The 18,590-nt window shown below is 32.1% G+C and overlaps 3 protein-coding genes across 3 annotated transcripts; 2 read left to right on the top strand and 1 right to left on the bottom strand.

Moving 5' to 3' along the window:
• The first annotated feature begins 679 nt into the window (after nt 1-679).
• LOC126881282 (gametocyte-specific factor 1 homolog) lies at nt 680-1,684 on the top strand. Its single transcript, XM_050645473.1, has 2 exons — nt 680-952; nt 1,082-1,684. Coding segments are annotated over exons 1-2 (315 nt in total). The 5' UTR covers nt 680-950; the 3' UTR covers nt 1,395-1,684.
• Nucleotides 1,685-3,186: 1,502 nt separating this feature from the next.
• Nucleotides 3,187-9,351, bottom strand: LOC126881280 (OCIA domain-containing protein 1). Its single transcript, XM_050645471.1, has 2 exons — nt 8,718-9,351; nt 3,187-3,661 (listed from the first exon to the last, which is right to left on the bottom strand). The coding sequence occupies exons 1-2, from the start codon at nt 9,106-9,108 to the stop codon at nt 3,306-3,308; spliced, it is 747 nt and encodes a 248-aa protein (XP_050501428.1). The 5' UTR covers nt 9,109-9,351; the 3' UTR covers nt 3,187-3,305.
• A 26-nt stretch (nt 9,352-9,377) lies between these two features.
• Nucleotides 9,378-18,212, top strand: LOC126881281 (lactoylglutathione lyase). The gene is made up of 4 exons (XM_050645472.1): nt 9,378-9,592; nt 9,644-9,873; nt 17,792-17,859; nt 17,915-18,212. The coding sequence occupies exons 1-4, from the start codon at nt 9,515-9,517 to the stop codon at nt 18,097-18,099; spliced, it is 561 nt and encodes a 186-aa protein (XP_050501429.1). The 5' UTR covers nt 9,378-9,514; the 3' UTR covers nt 18,100-18,212.
• Nucleotides 18,213-18,590: the final 378 nt, after the last annotated feature.

Below are 18,590 nucleotides of genomic sequence, written 5' to 3'. Positions count from 1 at the left end.
AGTTGAAAGTCCTTCAACAAGTAGAGATGCACACATATGTTTCAATCATTTGAGATACCCTTTTGTAGAAGTATTTGGAACTCAATTTGGAAGATAACTATTAATAATTTCATTTGTAAAGATACGATTTGTAAAAAAATATATACAAAGTGGTTTTGCTGGTATTAAATAAATAAATAAAAATACGTTGTCATGTCTTATTTTTTCTCAAATGGTATTTTGTATATTTGAAATTAAAAATAATTTGCATATTTTAAAACCAAATTATTTTTTTTTTCAACTATACAAATATTTTAACCTAACATTTTCTTCCCACCAAAATTACATTTTGAAATTCCCGCTTGCATTAGTTCCGATACAAGCGGCATGGAGCGCTGTTTTTCATATTTAACCAAAGCGTTATCGTGAAACATCTAGAGGAGGTAGATGATCTGTGACAAGATCTCTTGGACTGGTTTGCGCTATCTCTTTCTAGCACATTGTACCGAGAAACTTAGGCCCGTATTCATAGTCGGTACTCAAGTCTGAGTCGATGCTTAAGGTCGACCTTGAACAAATTCTTATACAAATTTGTATACAAATTTTTTCAAGGTCGACCTTAAGCATCGACTCATACTTGAGTACCGACTATGAATACGGGGCTTAGATGACATTAAGGTGTGAGGATAGGCACGGAAGAGGAGGACAACTATCTAACTGACAACGCAGCTTAATATGCGTAAGAGTGAAACAGCACTAATCCAAAGAAAAAAGATGGTGTCGTCACTTCACTTTGAATGACACTCTCTCTATGTCAATATATACCTCTATGAGTATAACGTGTTGTGTGTTGTCTACATTTGAGGCTAAACGGCTAAACAAATTTATAGGTTAGAAATAGATTTGTTGTTAAACAAAGTCTTTGTTTTATCCATTTTATCAGTTTACATTGTGTAAATTTTGGGCAAATAATGTAAGTATTATTTTATTATTAAAATTAATATTGAATTTCTGTTACTTCTTCCCTAAAAGGGGCCTACTTCATTCACAAAATGTCCTTTTTAGTTCCAGATGAAAGCTTAGCTAAGTTTTATGGTTTTAGGGCTGAAAGAAATGTAAGCTGTCCATTTAACCCACTACACATCATGCCCCAGAGTTCATTACAAAGACACATCATCAAATGTATGGTGAACTATCCGGACTTTGTGACCTGTCCCTATAACGCACTCCATCGTTTTGCAAACAAGACATTGTTGGGAGAACACATGACTGTCTGTGATTCTAGAGACAAGAAGTACGTATTTCAAGAGTTCAATGACAACTGCCCTGCCAGCAATCATCAAACTGACATTCATACACCTGTTAATGCCAGAGCCTTTAATTTAGAATTTGAAGATTGGGATGCTCAATATTAATCTGTGATATTATTTGTTTAACATGTTGTGTTCAAATGATGTAAAAAGACATTATTCTCTTCATGTTGAAGATATACCAAAGTAATTTAAGTGCCTGTGCCGATCGTCGAAAGACCTAAGGCCCCTTTGACTTAAAAAGTGAATGTCTTTCAATTCACTTACACGCAACATGTTAAAATGTTGAAATTGAAGACACAAGTGAAGAAGAGGAAAACATAAATATTTATGTATTTTTTTATTACCCATAGAGTTAAGCTTAAATAAGTAATTTGAATAAATTTTAATCTTGATGTTGCAGTTATTTTTTACTAAAAAAGATGAGAGATAGTCAAGAGATGGATGGAGGCGTTTGGTTGGAAAATTGAAAATATATTCAAGATTACCACATTATGTTCTTGGCAAAATTGAATTAAGTGATTACGTCTATTATAAGGAGTTCCTAATCTAGATCTCCAATTAGAATTGTAGTAACCTGGAACTTTTTTGTTTTCTCTGCATATCATAGTTGTAGGTATATATATCACACGTTCTGAAGAAAAGTGCAGTAAATGAAATTATTTTTTTTACACTTTTCAATAAGAATGGATAGTAAATATCTAAAACTGTAATAATTTAAGTTTGATCGTTATTGTATAGATGGCACCAAAGTCTCTATTTCTCTGAACAGGTGCATCAGCGTTTTCCTATCAAAAGTGTAATAATTGTTGTTATTACTGTTTAATTTAAAAGTGTTGTAAACTTTAGTTTCGTGTTCCTTTGATAAAAGTGTACATCAAACAACATCAGTTTTAGTAGATGGTGTAGAATGACAGGCTCTTAATATTAAAAGAGAAGTACAGCATGGATGCCTCTTGTCACCCCTGCTTTTCAATGTTATACTCCGAAAGAATTTTCAGAAATACACTTTCTGAAAAACAAGAAGGAATAATTGTGAACATTGAAGTTATCAATAATTTGCGATATGTGGACTTACAATACTCCTAGCTTCTAGTCAAGAAGATCTGTAAACACTACTTGATAGTGTCGTTGAGAGTTGTAGGGAGGCAGGTCTGGATCTGAACATACAGAAAACCAAAATACTCATAATAAGTAAACAACTATATAAAACCATCTATATATGTAAATAATACAAAACTCGAGCAAGTTGATAAAATCATTTACCTTAGACAACAATTAAATTGTAACGCAGAAAGTCACGGCAAAATTAGATCTAGGATAGAGCAGGCCATAGCCGCTTTTAGAAGGATGTCACAAGATTTTATGTAACAGAGACCTAAAATTGGCATTCAGGATATGCCTATTTCGCTGCTACATGTACTCAGCCTTACTTTATGGTATTGAGTCCTGGACTGTGAATGAGATCAATCTAAATCGCCTGGGGGCTTTCGAAATGTGGTGCTATAGAAGAATTTTAAAAGTTTCTTGGGTGGAGAAGATTCGAAACTCTTCAATACTAGAACGTCTCAGCAAGACTACTGAGATTAAAAAAGCATCAAGCAGAGAAAGCTGGAGTATTTCGGACATGTAATGAGAGGTCCCAAATATAGGTTGCTGCAAAACATTCAAGGAAAAATAGCAGGCCAACGCAGTCCAGGACGAAGAACTTGCGAGATTGGTATTGTGTTGATACAAACATGCTATTTAGTGTTGCAGTGAATAAAATTAAGATAGCTATGATGGTAACCAACATTTTGAGAGGACATGGTACATGAAGAAGAACATACCTGGTGGTACTGCTATTACCAAACAAAAATTTACATACTTATATTTTTCTTAATAGAAAAACAATTGAAAGACTTAATAGTTTTATTCTACAAACAATAAGCAACAGAGTCAATCAGATATTTAAAATCATACATTACTAAATAAAAGTTGTGTAATTGAAATCTTGATAATACCATTAAAACCAGCTCAACCCCAAGTATCCCCATATTTATTTTCATTTGTATTTGTAGATTTCTCTTGCCTAGGACTTAAAAATGAAGGTTCTGTTACTCTCACCGGAGGCTCTTTATATCCACCTGTTCTTTTTTGAATATATTCTTCCCTATTTTTTTTCCTCAGTTCTTCATAACTTGTGGATATTTTTTGTTCTGGAGGCATTTCTTCAAGTGTCTCTACAGCTGGATTATCTAAGGATGGTCTATGATAGTCATCCAAACCAGGGTTTTCAGGTCTTGATGTATCTAGGTCTAAACTGCTGTAAGGACTTATATCACTATATGTGTCGGCGGGATTAATACTTGAAAAGGGGGCTAAACCTAAACCTAAAATATAATAATTTTAATTATATTGAAATAAAGTTTTAGTTTAAAAATTGCAATTGATTTGTCTACTTGCAACATTCTATATCCATAATTTATCAAAATTAGAAAGTACAAGATTGAATGAGCTGGCCAAATGAAATACTTAAGAGTAAACAGTAGCGATCAACAGGTAGCAACAAACATGTTCCAAGATTGCGGCTCTAATTTTGAATATTTTGTTGAGATATTTGGCACACATATTCGTAATATAATAAAGAATGGCGGTACAGAGCCCAATTTCAGAAATATATGTTAGTATGTGGAAATTACTCTAACTAAATAAAATATTGAAAAAAGGAGCCTATACTGCCATTAAGAAAGACAAAAAAATACACTTTCTTCAAATAAAATTTTTTATCCCGTTCCTAGATTTTATGTCACATTGGAACTACTAAAAATCGATTTTTTTATAACAAGAAATCAAACGTCACTGACTTGGCAACATTTCGCGCCTATGTGTATAAAAATTATTGTTTTTGATAGTATAAACGTCACTGTCGGTGTCGAATTACAGACGCACTGTTGCCTCATTTTTGAAAGTTCGCAGAACTTTCGCAATCTTGGACCGCGTTTGTTGCTACCTGTTGATCGCTACTGTGTGCTCTTAAGTACTTTAAGGTGTGACATTTATGTAAACATATCACTAAATTTACAAAAATAGTTACATTAAGTGTAAAATTTCAATAAATTTCATTGAATAAAAAAGTTTCAATAATGCACACAAACTTACTAGGCTTTGTTTTTAAACCAAGAGGAGTAAACTAAAAAGACAGATTCACACCCAAGAAAGTTACTAGAAATATCACCAAATTGGAAGTTCTTTCCGACAAAATACATGTGACATTTTCGTAGTATGACATTTCAAATTTTTAACCTGTTCCACAATTAAAACTTCCCCTGTTCCAGTGTTCCCGTACATCAAAGTTTGTCTGACTAGACACTGTTAAGTAATTATCAAATTTTCAGCTTGCTATTAATCAACTTTTTTTGGTATGCGGGATCCAGGTCTAATAATACTTTGACGGTAATCCATAAATATACAGTAGAACCTCAATTAACTGAGGTAATTGGGACCGAGAGTACCTCGGATATGGCAAAACTCGGATAATACGGAACGTAACCTAAATATAGTACAATACTGTATGTAATTGGTGTTATAAATGTCTCAATATACTTAAATAACGATATAAAACTAGTTATTTGTGACTTTTGGCCAGTTTATAAATACAAGAAACATTTAAGTTAAGGCGCTTTACATCGCTTGTTTATTTGGACGTGATATTTTCTCATTAAAATTTATAAAATTCATATTAGGATGGCCTTTGTTAACCCGGAATCTCGGTTAACCGAGGTTCTACTGTATTATACTAGTACGTCGCTAAAGAGTTCTAAAAACAACTTTTTATATAAAACAGACTAAAAATCTAAAAATTAAAGGAATAATGTAGAAAATACAAAAAATTGCTGATAGGCAATTATAACGTCATTAACCCTCCGTTACTCGCACACGGTGTATGAGACCGGGCCTCTAAATAACTGCCTGTAACTTTAATTGTAATGCATATTTTCAATTGCTGCTGCATATACCTCTTCAGTCATCAGTCAACTGTGTGTGAAGTCCACGTGCAGTGTAAAAAAGAGTATTGTACTTTTATTATTAGGCAAGACCTATTAATTAGTCAGGTAATTAAAAGTAGTAAGTTTTAATTAGTCATGTAATTTAAGGTCTTTTTCTTATTTTTAATGTTTATATATTTGTTTATTTATATTTAGATATGGATTACGAGAAGGAGAAGCAAAGGTTATTAAAATTATTTGAGGAAGTATCGACTGACGAGGAAACGTATGAAGATGATGATTAACAAAATTACTTTTTGTTAAAGTAATATAATGTTGACACAAACGCATATTTACACAATTATATGATCATATATTTATTAAATAATATAATTGTACACAATTTTGCAAAAAAAATTTTTTTTCAAATATTGCTGACCCATATTTTTGGACCCGGTCTTCTGCACCGTGCGCGAGTATTCGATCACAAAAAGTTGGCGCGAGTAACGGAAGGTTAACTGATGAATAGTGATGAAATGCCGATAGTGTCACAATTTTATAAATGTCATTAGTGTCAAAATTTAATAACATAGTAGTAAACTTGCCTGAGGTTGGACCAATTACAAACAAGCTTTACCACTCGGGAAATTTGAATTACTCCTCTTGGTGTAAAAACAAACTGTAGTAAAATATTAATTTTATGACCAGAATATTTTAACCTTTCGTTACTCGCGCCAACTTTTTGTGATCGGATACTCGCGCACGGTGCAGGAGACCGGGTCCAAAAATATGGGTCAGCAGTGTTTTAAAATTATTTTTTTTTGCAAAATTGTGTACGATTAAATTATTTAATGAATATATGATCATATAATTTTGTAGATATGCGTTTGTGTTCACATTATATTACTTTAATCAAAAATTTAATAATTTTCATTGTTATCCATTTATATGTATATACAAATCTTTGGAAGTGAAAAAAAAATTGAATATGGTTAAATTTGTTTACTAAGAACTTTAGATCTTAATTCAATACACAAAAAAATTAAAAATAAAGAGTAATTGTAGTAACAAAAAAAGTTATAAAAATTAATTAACGTTTTTAAAACATGAAATACACAATGGTGTCACATTCATTGGAACAATGGTGTTCCAAACACAGATATTTTGAGCATATTTGGCAGTAAAACTTTGTTTTTCTATTTTTCTTCCAATCACAAACAGCACAGCGATCTGAAGTTCCTGGTGTTACGACTGGTACTTGTTCTGTTGGTAAACCACATATCTCCCTAAAACTCATTCTGATGGTTCTGGGTAAGTTATATATTTATATTTATATATATAAATATAAATAAACTAATCTATAAACATTGAAAATAAGGAAAAGATCTTAAATTACCTTACTAATTAAAAATATCGATGTGTGATCCAAACACAAAAATTGGTGCACAAATACTCGCACACGGTGTACGGGACCGTGTTGCGTAATAACAAAAGGACAGTACTATTTTTTACACTGCGAACTTACTTTACCCACAGTTGATTGACCACTGAAGAAGTATACGAAGTAGCCATTCAAAATCCCCACTACAAGCAGAGTTACAGGAATTTATTTACAGGCCCGGTCTCCCACACCGTGTGCGAGTAACGGAGGGTTAAAGAGATCCCATCAGTGGGTCGCGAGTCATGTTTTATAACAAGGTTAATTGTGACCAAAATTTTCAAATATACAGTATGTCCCTGTAAGTTGTATCCATATGGAAAACTTGTTTGTTATTAATTTTATGAAAAAAATTATTCTTTATAAAAAGTTCTGCATGGTCAAGATTCAACCATCAGATATCAAATTTTATGAATGTTATACGAGGTATGTCAAAAAGTTTGAATTTCACTCAAGAGTAAAGTAGCTTTATTTTTCACAATATTGAAAATTGCTATTATGAAAAGTTGTTGGGGATTAAAAACTATATTCTAATATGCAATTACATCCTTTTAATTGAAAAAAATTTTTTTTTGAAAAATTATGGATAACAACATTATTTTCAATTATTTCAATTCTGATAACTCTGTTATTATTCATTTTACGAAAAAAGTAATAAAAAGTTCTGGATGGTCTGAAACCTAAAATACAACCATCTTATATCAAATTTTATATGAGGTATATCAAAATAGATAAATTTAGATCAAAAGTAAAGTACCTTTATAGTTCAAAATATTTCAATTAGAAGGATGTAATTACATACTGAAACATAGTTTTTAATTCTAAATAACTTTTCATAATAACAATTTTCGATATTGTGAAAAATAAATGTATTTTACTCTTGAGCAAAATTCATATTTTTTGACATACCTTGTATAAAATTGATAGAATTTGACATAAGTTGGCTGTATTTTAGGTTTTAGACCATGCAGAACTTTTTATTAAGAATCACTTTTCTTCTTAAAATTAATAATAAAAGAGTTTGAAAGGTGTGAAAATTAGTTTTAAAATGTCTTTAATTTTAAAAATTACTCGTTTAGTTATTTGCATAATTAACTATTCTAATTGGGAAATAAGGCACAATTTAACTTGAAAAAATGATTTTATTGACGTTTCGACTTTCACCTCATACGTAGTTATCAAAATAAAAAATATTAATGATATTTTTAATAAGAGTATTTCGATAACGACATCCGAGGTGGAAGTCGAAAAGTCAATAAAATCATTTTTTCAAGTTAGATTGTGGCTTATTTTCCAATTATAATAGTTACATAAATGCCTTCGATTCCAAGCCAAACAACATGCTATACTTCCCCGTACATAAGCGAAAAACTGTGCACATACTAGTGCACATTTCAAAACTATGCCACTCCATGCTTCGCAGCGCATAAATGAGCAACAAACTTAAGAGCGTTAACCTGCTAACTCCATTATTTATCTGGAACGATATTTAAGCGGATTTTGATTCTATATAATATACCTTCCTATACTATCCCACAAACCTTCCGACTCTAATATAGTTTGGAAATAGTTATTTAACTGACTCGTTTATTATTGGAAGGGGGTAAGCACCATTTTCTACTTTTTGCGTTATAGTAAGAAACCCTTCTCTCTTTCTATATCTGCGTTATTTGGTGTTAAATGCAGTTTTCGCTCAGTATAAACTATATCCGCGCAGTGCATCAGTGTTTGCTTCCTTTCAACACCAAATGATGTGGATATAGAAAGAGACGAGGGTTTTCTTACTATAACTCGAAAAGTAGAAAATGGTACTTAACCTCTTTCAACAATAAAAGATTCAAGTATTTCTCAACTATATTCGAGTCAGTTTTATAACTATTTCCTATTTCTAAACTACATTGGAATCAGTGGGTTTGTGGGATAGTATATAAAGGTATATAGACTTAGAACCTGCTCAAATACCATTACAGGTGAATAATGGAGTTAACAGGTTAACACTCTGATATTAGAAATAGTACATACTTGGTCCAAATCCAGTATCTATAGATTCTTTAAGATTGCCACGTCTTTTTTGTCTTAACATTTCCCCTATTTGACTATTAGGAAGCTGCATCAGTTTTTCTGCACATTTGGACTGATAGGAGAATTTACCAAGAAAATAACCAACTGCTACAGCAACGAAGACTTTTGGGGTAGCTCCAAATCGTGGGTTTCCTCTTAAAAATCCAGCCTTTACACCATAATAAGTTGAACCAGCCAAAAATGCACTTATTGGTAGGCATCTATTGTAAAAACTTTCTCTGTTGCATTCTTTAAGAACACGTAGTTCTTCGGGTGTGAATTCATATCTGCTTCTAGGATCTGGTCTTTGTCTTGCAGAAACATTTCCATTTTCAGTTTCTGGATTTATCATTTTATAATTTTTTAAACAAAATAATTCTATTTCTAGGTTAAAATTGTCTTCTTTTTTACCAGACTAGCACTGATTTTATGAATAATGGCATAAAAACGATTAAAAAATGTTTATAAATGGAAGATAATCCATTTCTTCGTTTTAACTTTTCAGAAAATGTAAATATTTAATAAAAATTAAATAAAGATTGATCTTTTTAAGTCTAAAAATATTTGGTAATGTTTTTAAGAAAACAACTGACAGCAAAAAGAAGACAAACATAACCATAACATAACCAATGCAAGTAAACGTCACTGTCATTTTATTCATTTCATTTTCATTCATTTATTATTCATAGTTTCATAGTTTTCGGTTTTTCAATTGCAAATAAACAAAACGTACTCAGGTTTTATAGATTTTAATCAAAATGGGAGATATTACAAATCCTCCAATATCTAATGAAGATATTTTAAAATTATGTAAACCAGCCACTGAAGAAACTAAGGTAATATTTTATAAATTTCTGTACTGTTTTTTAAAAGGAAGTATTATTTAGGATTTTATTATGCAACAAACAATGTACAGAATTAAGAATCCAAAAATATCAATACCCTTTTATACGGAAGTGTTAGGTATGCAACTGTTAACTAAGTTGGATTTTCCAAGTATGAAATTTTCACTTTACTTTATGGGATATGAAGATCCAAAAGACTTGGCAGGAGGGCTAAGTTCCCAGGAGAGAGTTACATGGACATTTGGCAGAAAAGCGACAATAGAGCTTACACAGTAAGTATATCAGTTTGTAGTAATTCCAATGTCACAGTTATATAAAATAGGAGGAATAAAGCATCCTTCTTTTGAATGGTTAGTCCTTCGTCCTTCCCTACAAAAGATTCAAAATAAATAAAGATACATAAACTAACTTTTATAGAATTGTTTGATTTATTTAAAACATTGAAACTATTGAAAGTTAAACCCCTTTTTCCAGGAAGGGATGACTGGGAGTCAAATAAAATGAATCTCATAATACCAGATCAGATGGCTCCTAAACCAATGAAGGATTTGGAGCTGTGGTGTATGGAGGGAAACAAGCCTTGGTCTAAATTATATCTGATAGATAGGTGGCGTTAAAAGCACTGGAATTGAATCTGATTGACACTAAGTTAGTTTGGAACTGTCTTCAGAATCTGATTCAGATCAGAAAATGTAACAAAGTAAGTTTACTCTGAGTGCGTGGATAGTGTTGGAAAATTCTCGAGAATGAAAAATCGGAGAATATTCTCGATATGGAGAATTTTCTGAGAATGAACCCCATGACGCACTTAAGAATATTGCTGAAGATGAAAAATAGGGTTTTAAAATCATGATCTTATATACAAAATTATGAGACGAAACAACAGTGTTCTTTGTATATAAAAATATACAAAAACAACAGAAAACACAAAATTTCGTTGATAAAAAATGAAATTTTCTTAACAACAAATAATCGATATGGTATGATAAAAGATGAGACCTCAGATTCAGAATCTATTTCTATCATTAGCTCATCCTAGTCATCTACAATCTGCATTTCAATGCATTGATGAGTTGTGGGATTTTGTTTTTTACGAGTGGCCAGCTCAGTCATGGATTGGTCTACATCTAACAATTTTAAAGTGTGAGCAATAAAAGTTACCTTACGAGCCCGTTCAGCAGTGAGCCGGTTTCTTTTAGAGGAGTGGATAAAAAAAACCATAAGTACTGAAACTTCTTTCAGTCACTGCACTGGATGAAGGCATGCTTAATATATCCACTACTATTTTAGTTAATTTTGTTCCGAAACATGTACCTTTTCACCATATGATTAAGTCTAGTTTTTCAATTGATTTTACAACGTATGGTTTTCCAAAAAATCCATCATGCCATTAAGAGAGCACCACTGAGATAATTTATTAATATGTGATTGTAGTCCAAGAATATCATCATGAGATCTTATTATTGTATCATCAGCGAAAAGAAGAGCTTTTATATGGGAAAAACAAGTGGTGATATCATTAATAAATATATTAAATAGTAGCAGTCCCGGGTGTGAACCTTGGGGAACACCTGAAGTCACAGGAAAACTGTTGGAATTACAGTGATTTACTCTAACCATTTGAGTTCTGTTTTTTAAATAACTACATAACCACCTAAATACTAGACCATCAATACCAATAGAACGTAATTTATGTAATAGAAGGTCATGGTTTATCTTATCAAAGGCTTTGGAGAAGTCAGTGTACACTGAATCAACCTGCAAACCCTCCTCTGGCTTCAGATAGGTAGTCAGTATAATTAAGTAGACTTAGCTCAGCAGATATACCGGAAGAAAACCCAAACTGTGAGTTAGTAATAACACTAGAGCAGTCGTAAGTAAGAAATTCAGTTATAATGTTTTCAAATACTTTAGGGATAGTGCTTAGAATACATATGGGGCGATAGTTCTTGATATCAGATTTAACACCTGATTTATAAATAGGAGTTACATAAGATTGTTTCCAGCCAGAAGTCGGGGAATTCACCAGAATCGAGAGAGGCATTGAAAATATGATAAAGTGGTGTAGACAGTATATAGCTGCATTCTTTTAGAAGAATAAGAGGAATCCCATCGGGTCCCGGTCCCTTTATTCAGTTGTGACAATCTATCATATACATATTTTTGATATTTGAATGTGGTAGGAAGATACACTAACGTTGAAGGGGACTTGGTTATGGTAATAATTTAGTCTTTGGTTAGTATACACAGATGAAAAATGATTAGCAAATAAATTGTATACATCATTTCCATGAGAGGCAATAGAATCGATTAGTTTCATTGTGTCAGGTATTACATTGTTTTCTTTTTTGCTATTAACGAATTTCCAAAATGACTTAACGTTAAGTTTAATGGAGTTTTCAGTTTCATGAATATAATTAGTATACCAATCCCTTGTTAAAAGTTTACATTGGGCTCTAAGCCGACTAAATTCTACATAGGTTTCTGATGATCTGGTAGCTTCATTTTATGAGTAATTTCTTTGTTATGTATTAATTCTTTAAGATTAGGTGTAAACCAGCATGGAAATTTTTTAGAGCATACTTTTTTGTGGAACATACAAGTTAACAACATAATACAGAGAGTCATACAATATAGAAATCATTTCATTGAGTGGTTTATTATGTAATAGATTGTCCCAGTCAATAGATTCCAAACTTTGGTGAATGGCTGTGAAATTTGCACTGCCAAAGTCGTAGTAGTATTCCATAACTGATGTTGGGCTTTTTTAACTACAAGTTGTAAAGTGGTTACTGGCGGAGGATGGTGAACATCTTGCTGGATCAGAAAATCGTGTGCTTTGTGTATTATTAGTTCTTGTGGAGATAGAACAAGATCAAGAAGAACCCCCCTGTTGTTGAGCACAGTATTAGATTGGAAAAGATTATGAATGGCGCAGATATATTTGAGACGACTTCAATAGCTTCAGTCTCCGCCAATGGGGAGGTCGGTTGACAGGTTGCTAATGAACAGAATACTTGTATTTCCCATAGGTATAGCAGATGGAATATTAAAATCACCAAATAGATAAAATGTAGAATTAGGAAATTGTTCACTTGTGGTTAGTAGTTGTTCAGAATGAATTTCATATTTATTAATTTCAGACATGGGTGGAATATATACAGCCCCTAAAATGATGTTTTTATTTAACTGAACCATTCATATTTGCCATTCGTGTTTGTGATGAATCATTCATTATCTTTGTTTAGAATTTGGAATATATGGTTATACCATTCGTGTTTGTGATAAATCATTGATTTATTTCTGGAATTGCTTAATAATTTTTATTACAGCCAATTTTTTGGGTAATTTTTGTTGTCAAAAATTGTTTTATTTATTTATTTTATTTATTTATTTATTTATTTAGTACCCAAATAACAGTACTGGACCAATTACAATCTGGGTTAGTGTATTAAGCGTATTAGTAAATTTACTGTTTACAGATCATAAACATAACAACAAAACAGTATAAAATACATAGACTACATAAACGCCGTTTATATGTAAGTGTGTGAAAAAACTCAAAATGAGAAAAACACACTCACATACGAACAACGACGAACAAAAACTTATAAAGTAATTAAAGAAAAACAGAAAATACATACTATGTAAAACAATTAAATACAAAAATACAGAATAAATATAATATAACAGCAAGATGCTAAAAAGTGACTGGTTGCAACCTAATATCGTTAGCAGTATTCTTAATGATGCGTAAATTAGAATTGAAGATGTCAAAGAGATCAGAGTTCGCATTGTAGTGAGCTTGCATTTGTACTAGAGGTGACTGCACCAAAATATTTGATCTGGCTCTGTTAACATAAAACGTTTGTGAAGTACGAGAAGCAACACGTGGTACGTGGAGATTAAGAAGTTGCAATAACTCAGGAGTATTTACTTGATTGTTAATAATTTTAAATAAAAAGCATAAAGATTGAGTTATTCTACGACGCTGAAGACTTTGCATCTTAAATTTATCGAGAAGTAGCTCTTCAGAAAATCCCCTAGCAGGATAAATGCCAGTGGATTTAAAGTGCATACTTTTTAAAAACCGCCTCTGTACCGATTCCAAAACAGTTGTGTGATTTTGATAAATTGGAGACCAAACTATCGATGCATAATCGAGTTTGGGGAGAACAAGAGATGAATATAAAAATTTGCAAGTGTCAATATCGGTAAGTTCTTTCGCATTTCGTAAAATGAAACCTAGAGTACTAAACGCACCCGCAACGATATTAGTGATGTGTGGAACAAATGACAGTCTGCAGTCAAATATGACCCCCAGGTCCTTAACAGAGCTGGGGCGACAAATGGAAGTATTATGTATATGATAATCGTAGTGTGTTGGAGAAGGGCTTCTAGAAAAAGACATAACATTACATTTAGACGCATTTAGCTGCAAACAATTAGTGTCACACCATATACTGATTTTATTTAAATTTTCTTGAAGTCAAAGTTGGATTTATAGTTTGACGTAGCGTAGACGTAGACGCAACGGAGACGTAAGAAACGGACTGGAAACGTAAGAAAATATTATGTCAATTTATAGTTCGACGTAGCGGAATTTTTGCGCATGAGTAGAAAGAGTAAACAATGACTTAATTCTAATTCAACAACATAGCCTATAAATTATGCGAACAGTAATAAACAAACTTTGTGTTTATTTATTTATACTTATACTACTATTTATTATAATATTTATCTGTTTTGTGTGTTACATGGATTAGGAAATAAACGAAGATATGCTCCTTGGTGCCGCATGCCGTGGGATTTCCAACTATTTTGTTTCATTTCTGGTCTTTAAAATGTTTATTGGATTTACCTATCGTATAATATGTGTATATAACCCCGAATTAGGCTAATAAACAACTCATATTTATCTGAAATATTGAAATGACTCTATGATATATTTTTATTAAATTAATAACTTAACATCCATTGTATTCAAATAATTAACAAAATTCGAATATGTTGATAAACAACTTTATCTTTACAAAATTGATGAGGGAGTGTCCACTTTGGGTGACAGAACAAAATTCTTAATTTTGATTGGCCAGACGTAAGAAACGCACTGTAAAAGATGAAAGTTGGTCATCTCTTCCGTTACGTTACGTTTCTCTTATGTTCCGTCAGGCGCTTGCGTTCATTTATAAACACGAGTACACAAAATTCAGTGTTGATCTTTTCCACTGCGTCTCCGTTACGTCTACGTCTACGCTACGTCAAACTATAAATCCGACTTAATGCAATCGGAGGGTGACTTAATTTCAAAAAATAATTTTAAATCGTCCGCATAAATTAGTGAATGAACATCTAGGTCATCAACAATATCATTAACGAATATCACAAACAGTAGCGGTCCTACAATTGAACCTTGAGGTACTCCGGATAACTGAGGAAAAGGGGTTGATTTAAAACCTCTAATTTGTGTATATTGCCATCGATCTGTGAAATAAGAGTTAAATAATTGTAACAGCGTAGGTGTGATTGAAATAGAACTGAGCTTATTCAGTAGAATTTTATGACTTAAGCGGTCAAAAGCTTTGGAAAAGTCAGTGTATATGACGTCGACTTGAGCATTTCTGTCTAATGCTTCACACAGTAATTGAGTGATATTAACAAGATTTGTTAAAGTAGATTTACCACTGATAAATCCGTGCTGTTGGGGAACTATGAATGGTGAAATGTGGGTGTAAAGGTGTTTATTTATACATATCTCGAAAATTTTACTAAAGTTGGATATGATAGCAATAGGCCTATAGTTTTGGATAGAAGTTCGATTTTCTTTCTTAAACACAGGGACAATTTTAGAAACTTTCCATTGTGTGGGAAAGACCGAACTGGATAATATGCAGTTAAATAAAGTACACAGAGGAGTTGAAAATACGTGGGCACAATCTTTTATGAGAAATGCAGGAATATTATCTGGTCCCATCGTCATGTTCGGCTTAATCTTCCTTATGGCCTGTTCAATTTCAGATTTTGTAAAAGCGGGAATGTGCAATTGTTCGGCAATATATGTATTTAATTTGGGAGTGATATGGTCGGGAGGAGAAATATCGGTGTATGACTTTGAGAAGAAATCGGCAAATGATGAGGCAATATCCTGTGAAGTCTCTAGCTTTATATTATTATACGACATAGTTTCAGGAATAGAACAATTTGTTTTCTTGGAGTTTATGAACGACCAAAAGCTACGAGGATCTTGTTTAAGATTGAGTTCTAGTTGAGACACATAACGCTGTTTAAATAAATTACACTGTTTATTTATTCATTAATTTATTTACATGTAATGCATGCAAAAAGTACATATAAATTAAAGAAACAATTTATCCACAAGAACTTAAGATATAGAAAATTGTAGTAATTTAAAGTTGTTTTCTGAACACAAATTTGCATGTTCCCCTTCCACTTGCTCTTATTAGTCTTTCATTTGAGCCTAATTTTCAAAAACTCATAGACGGTCTTGTTAAAATTGAATCTGTTTCACAATTTGCATACACAAACCTTAAATCTCAATATTTAATAAGGCGGGAATGAAGTTTCTTATGGTTCAAAACAGACGGACCACGCTGCAGCGCTACGCTGTGGATCCACATAAGTAGTTTCCGATGATTAGCCGCAAATTCCCATGCAAATCAAACGTACCATCTCAGACGAGCGATAGTGTCCAGCCACAGTCGCTTGTCTGAGATGGAACGTCCACTCCACATAAGAACCCACGGCCAATCATCCGAAACTACTTTTGTGGATCCACAGCGTAGGGCTGCAGCGTGGTCCGTATGTTTTGAAACTAATAATTGGTATAAACAAATTAGGAGTACATTAAAAAAACAAACTAACTTTTTACCAAGTTGTCATAAAACAACTTCAAATTTTTATGTCAATGTAATTATGTAATATTACATTATGTATATATGTATATATTATGTATATATGTAATTTTTCAAAAATAGTTATGTCAATATGAAATAGTCAATGTGTCAATTATGAAATAGTCATTTTCCTAACTAGTGCGGAAAGTGATACTTTCACGCACAAGACTGCCGTTGACCCGAACGACGCGATAGCGGAGTTCGGGCAAGCAGTCGAGTGCGGGGAAGATACTTTCCGCATTAGTTAGGAACAATATTTTTTCTAGGGCCGTACGTTTGGAAAAAAGCCACAAAAATAGAATTATATCAATTTTTATTTAGAAGTGAAAATACACAAATTAATTTTTTGACAAGGTTGTCAAAACCAAATGTTGTTCTGAAGCTATTTCCTTGTGGCATTTTTATAATTACGTATTTTTTATGGGAACTAAGCCACAATTTTACTAAAAAATGAGTCAGATTAAATAAATTATTAGAAGAATTTTTTTACTTAGCGTTTTATTTTAATAGTATTTTGTATTTTGACAACGAAACCCGATTTGGGCTTCGAAACGTTAATAAATTCATTTTTTAGTAAAATTGTGGCTTAGTTCCCATAAAAAATACGTAGTCAAAACCAAACTTTCAATATAATGGGTTACCACGACGACGATATTGGTTTCCATAACGACGATTCAAAACCATTGTAATTGTCTACTGATCTGACTTTTAAATATTATAAACATGAAGAGAAGTATCCATTCTCAAATGTGATCTCGAGGTAAGGAAGTACAAAACTCAAAGAAGTACCACAAAATGTGTATATTAATAAAATGGTCATATAAGGACGCGTTTCGGCTCTTCACGAGCCATCATCAGCTTAAAAATACAGGAGCAAAGACAAAACTGACCAGGCCAGGAAGGAGGAAGAATCTACTAGATTACATTTTTATGGTTCTATAGACTTCATTATTAAAGTTTTTTATATGTTCTATTAACATTTAGTTAATTTGAATGTAAATTTTTTTTAAAAAAATTCTTTAAGACTTCCACGTTGGGAGGAACCATCTTGCGAACAGTTGCGGCTGTTCGCAAGATGGATACAAGGTCTGTTCGTACAGGAATCAGAAACTATCACTGACTATCAGCAACTGCACGACGCATGCGTGTTTCAATATTAGCGTTCGCACAATTGAAACACGCATGCGTCGTGCAGTTGCTGATAGTCAGTGATAGTTTCTGATTCCTGTACGAACAGACCTAAATTATCATTATTAGTTATCTTTATTTATTTTAGCAATTGGGGAACAGAAGATGATGAAAATTATAAACCTCATAATGGTAATCAGGATCCTAGAGGTTTTGGTAAGTTCGTTTAAATAATTATATCGTGACTTATTAATAAATGCAAACGTTGTAGGACATATTGGTGTCATGGTTCCAGATGTATATAAAGCTTGTGAAAGATTCGAAAAACTTAATGTTAATTTTGTAAAAAGACCAGATGATGGAAAAATGAAAGGATTAGCTTTTATTACAGATCCTGATGGCTACTGGATTGAAATCTTTAATAACAAAAGTGTAGGGGATACAGTCTCCTCTTAAATTTGCAGTAATTATTTCCTGAAGACATATATTATTTGTTTTAAGTGTACTATTTAATGTTAAATAAATATATATTTTTAAATTCGAATCAAAGAAATGCGTAATTATAAAAATGTTTCATTTTATTACTACCATTAATTAGTTTTCCTCTCTTCATCGACAACAATAAAAATACTTTTAAGAAAATGTATGCCATGAAGTCATTTTTTTCGGTCAAAAAGTATATACATTGAGAACTTATCGTCGCCTCAAAGCAACAGTAGGATACATATGTAAAAAAAAATGAATTTTGGGATAGCCATTTCAAATGATTGGAAATAAACCCATCTGTTGAGTGTAACACTAAGATAAATAAAAAGTGGAATACTTTTTTCACAATATTACATATTCTTGTGTAGCTTAATTCTCTTTAACTCATATATGCTATAATGTAACACTAAGACATATTATCCTACTGTTGTATTTTGTCGTTTACTAATTTTGGTCACAAA

This window comes from Diabrotica virgifera, chromosome 3, assembly GCF_917563875.1.
Source record: "Diabrotica virgifera virgifera chromosome 3, PGI_DIABVI_V3a".
Taxonomy (NCBI): Eukaryota; Metazoa; Arthropoda; class Insecta; order Coleoptera; family Chrysomelidae; genus Diabrotica; species Diabrotica virgifera.
This window is presented reverse-complemented; position numbering and strand designations above follow the sequence as displayed.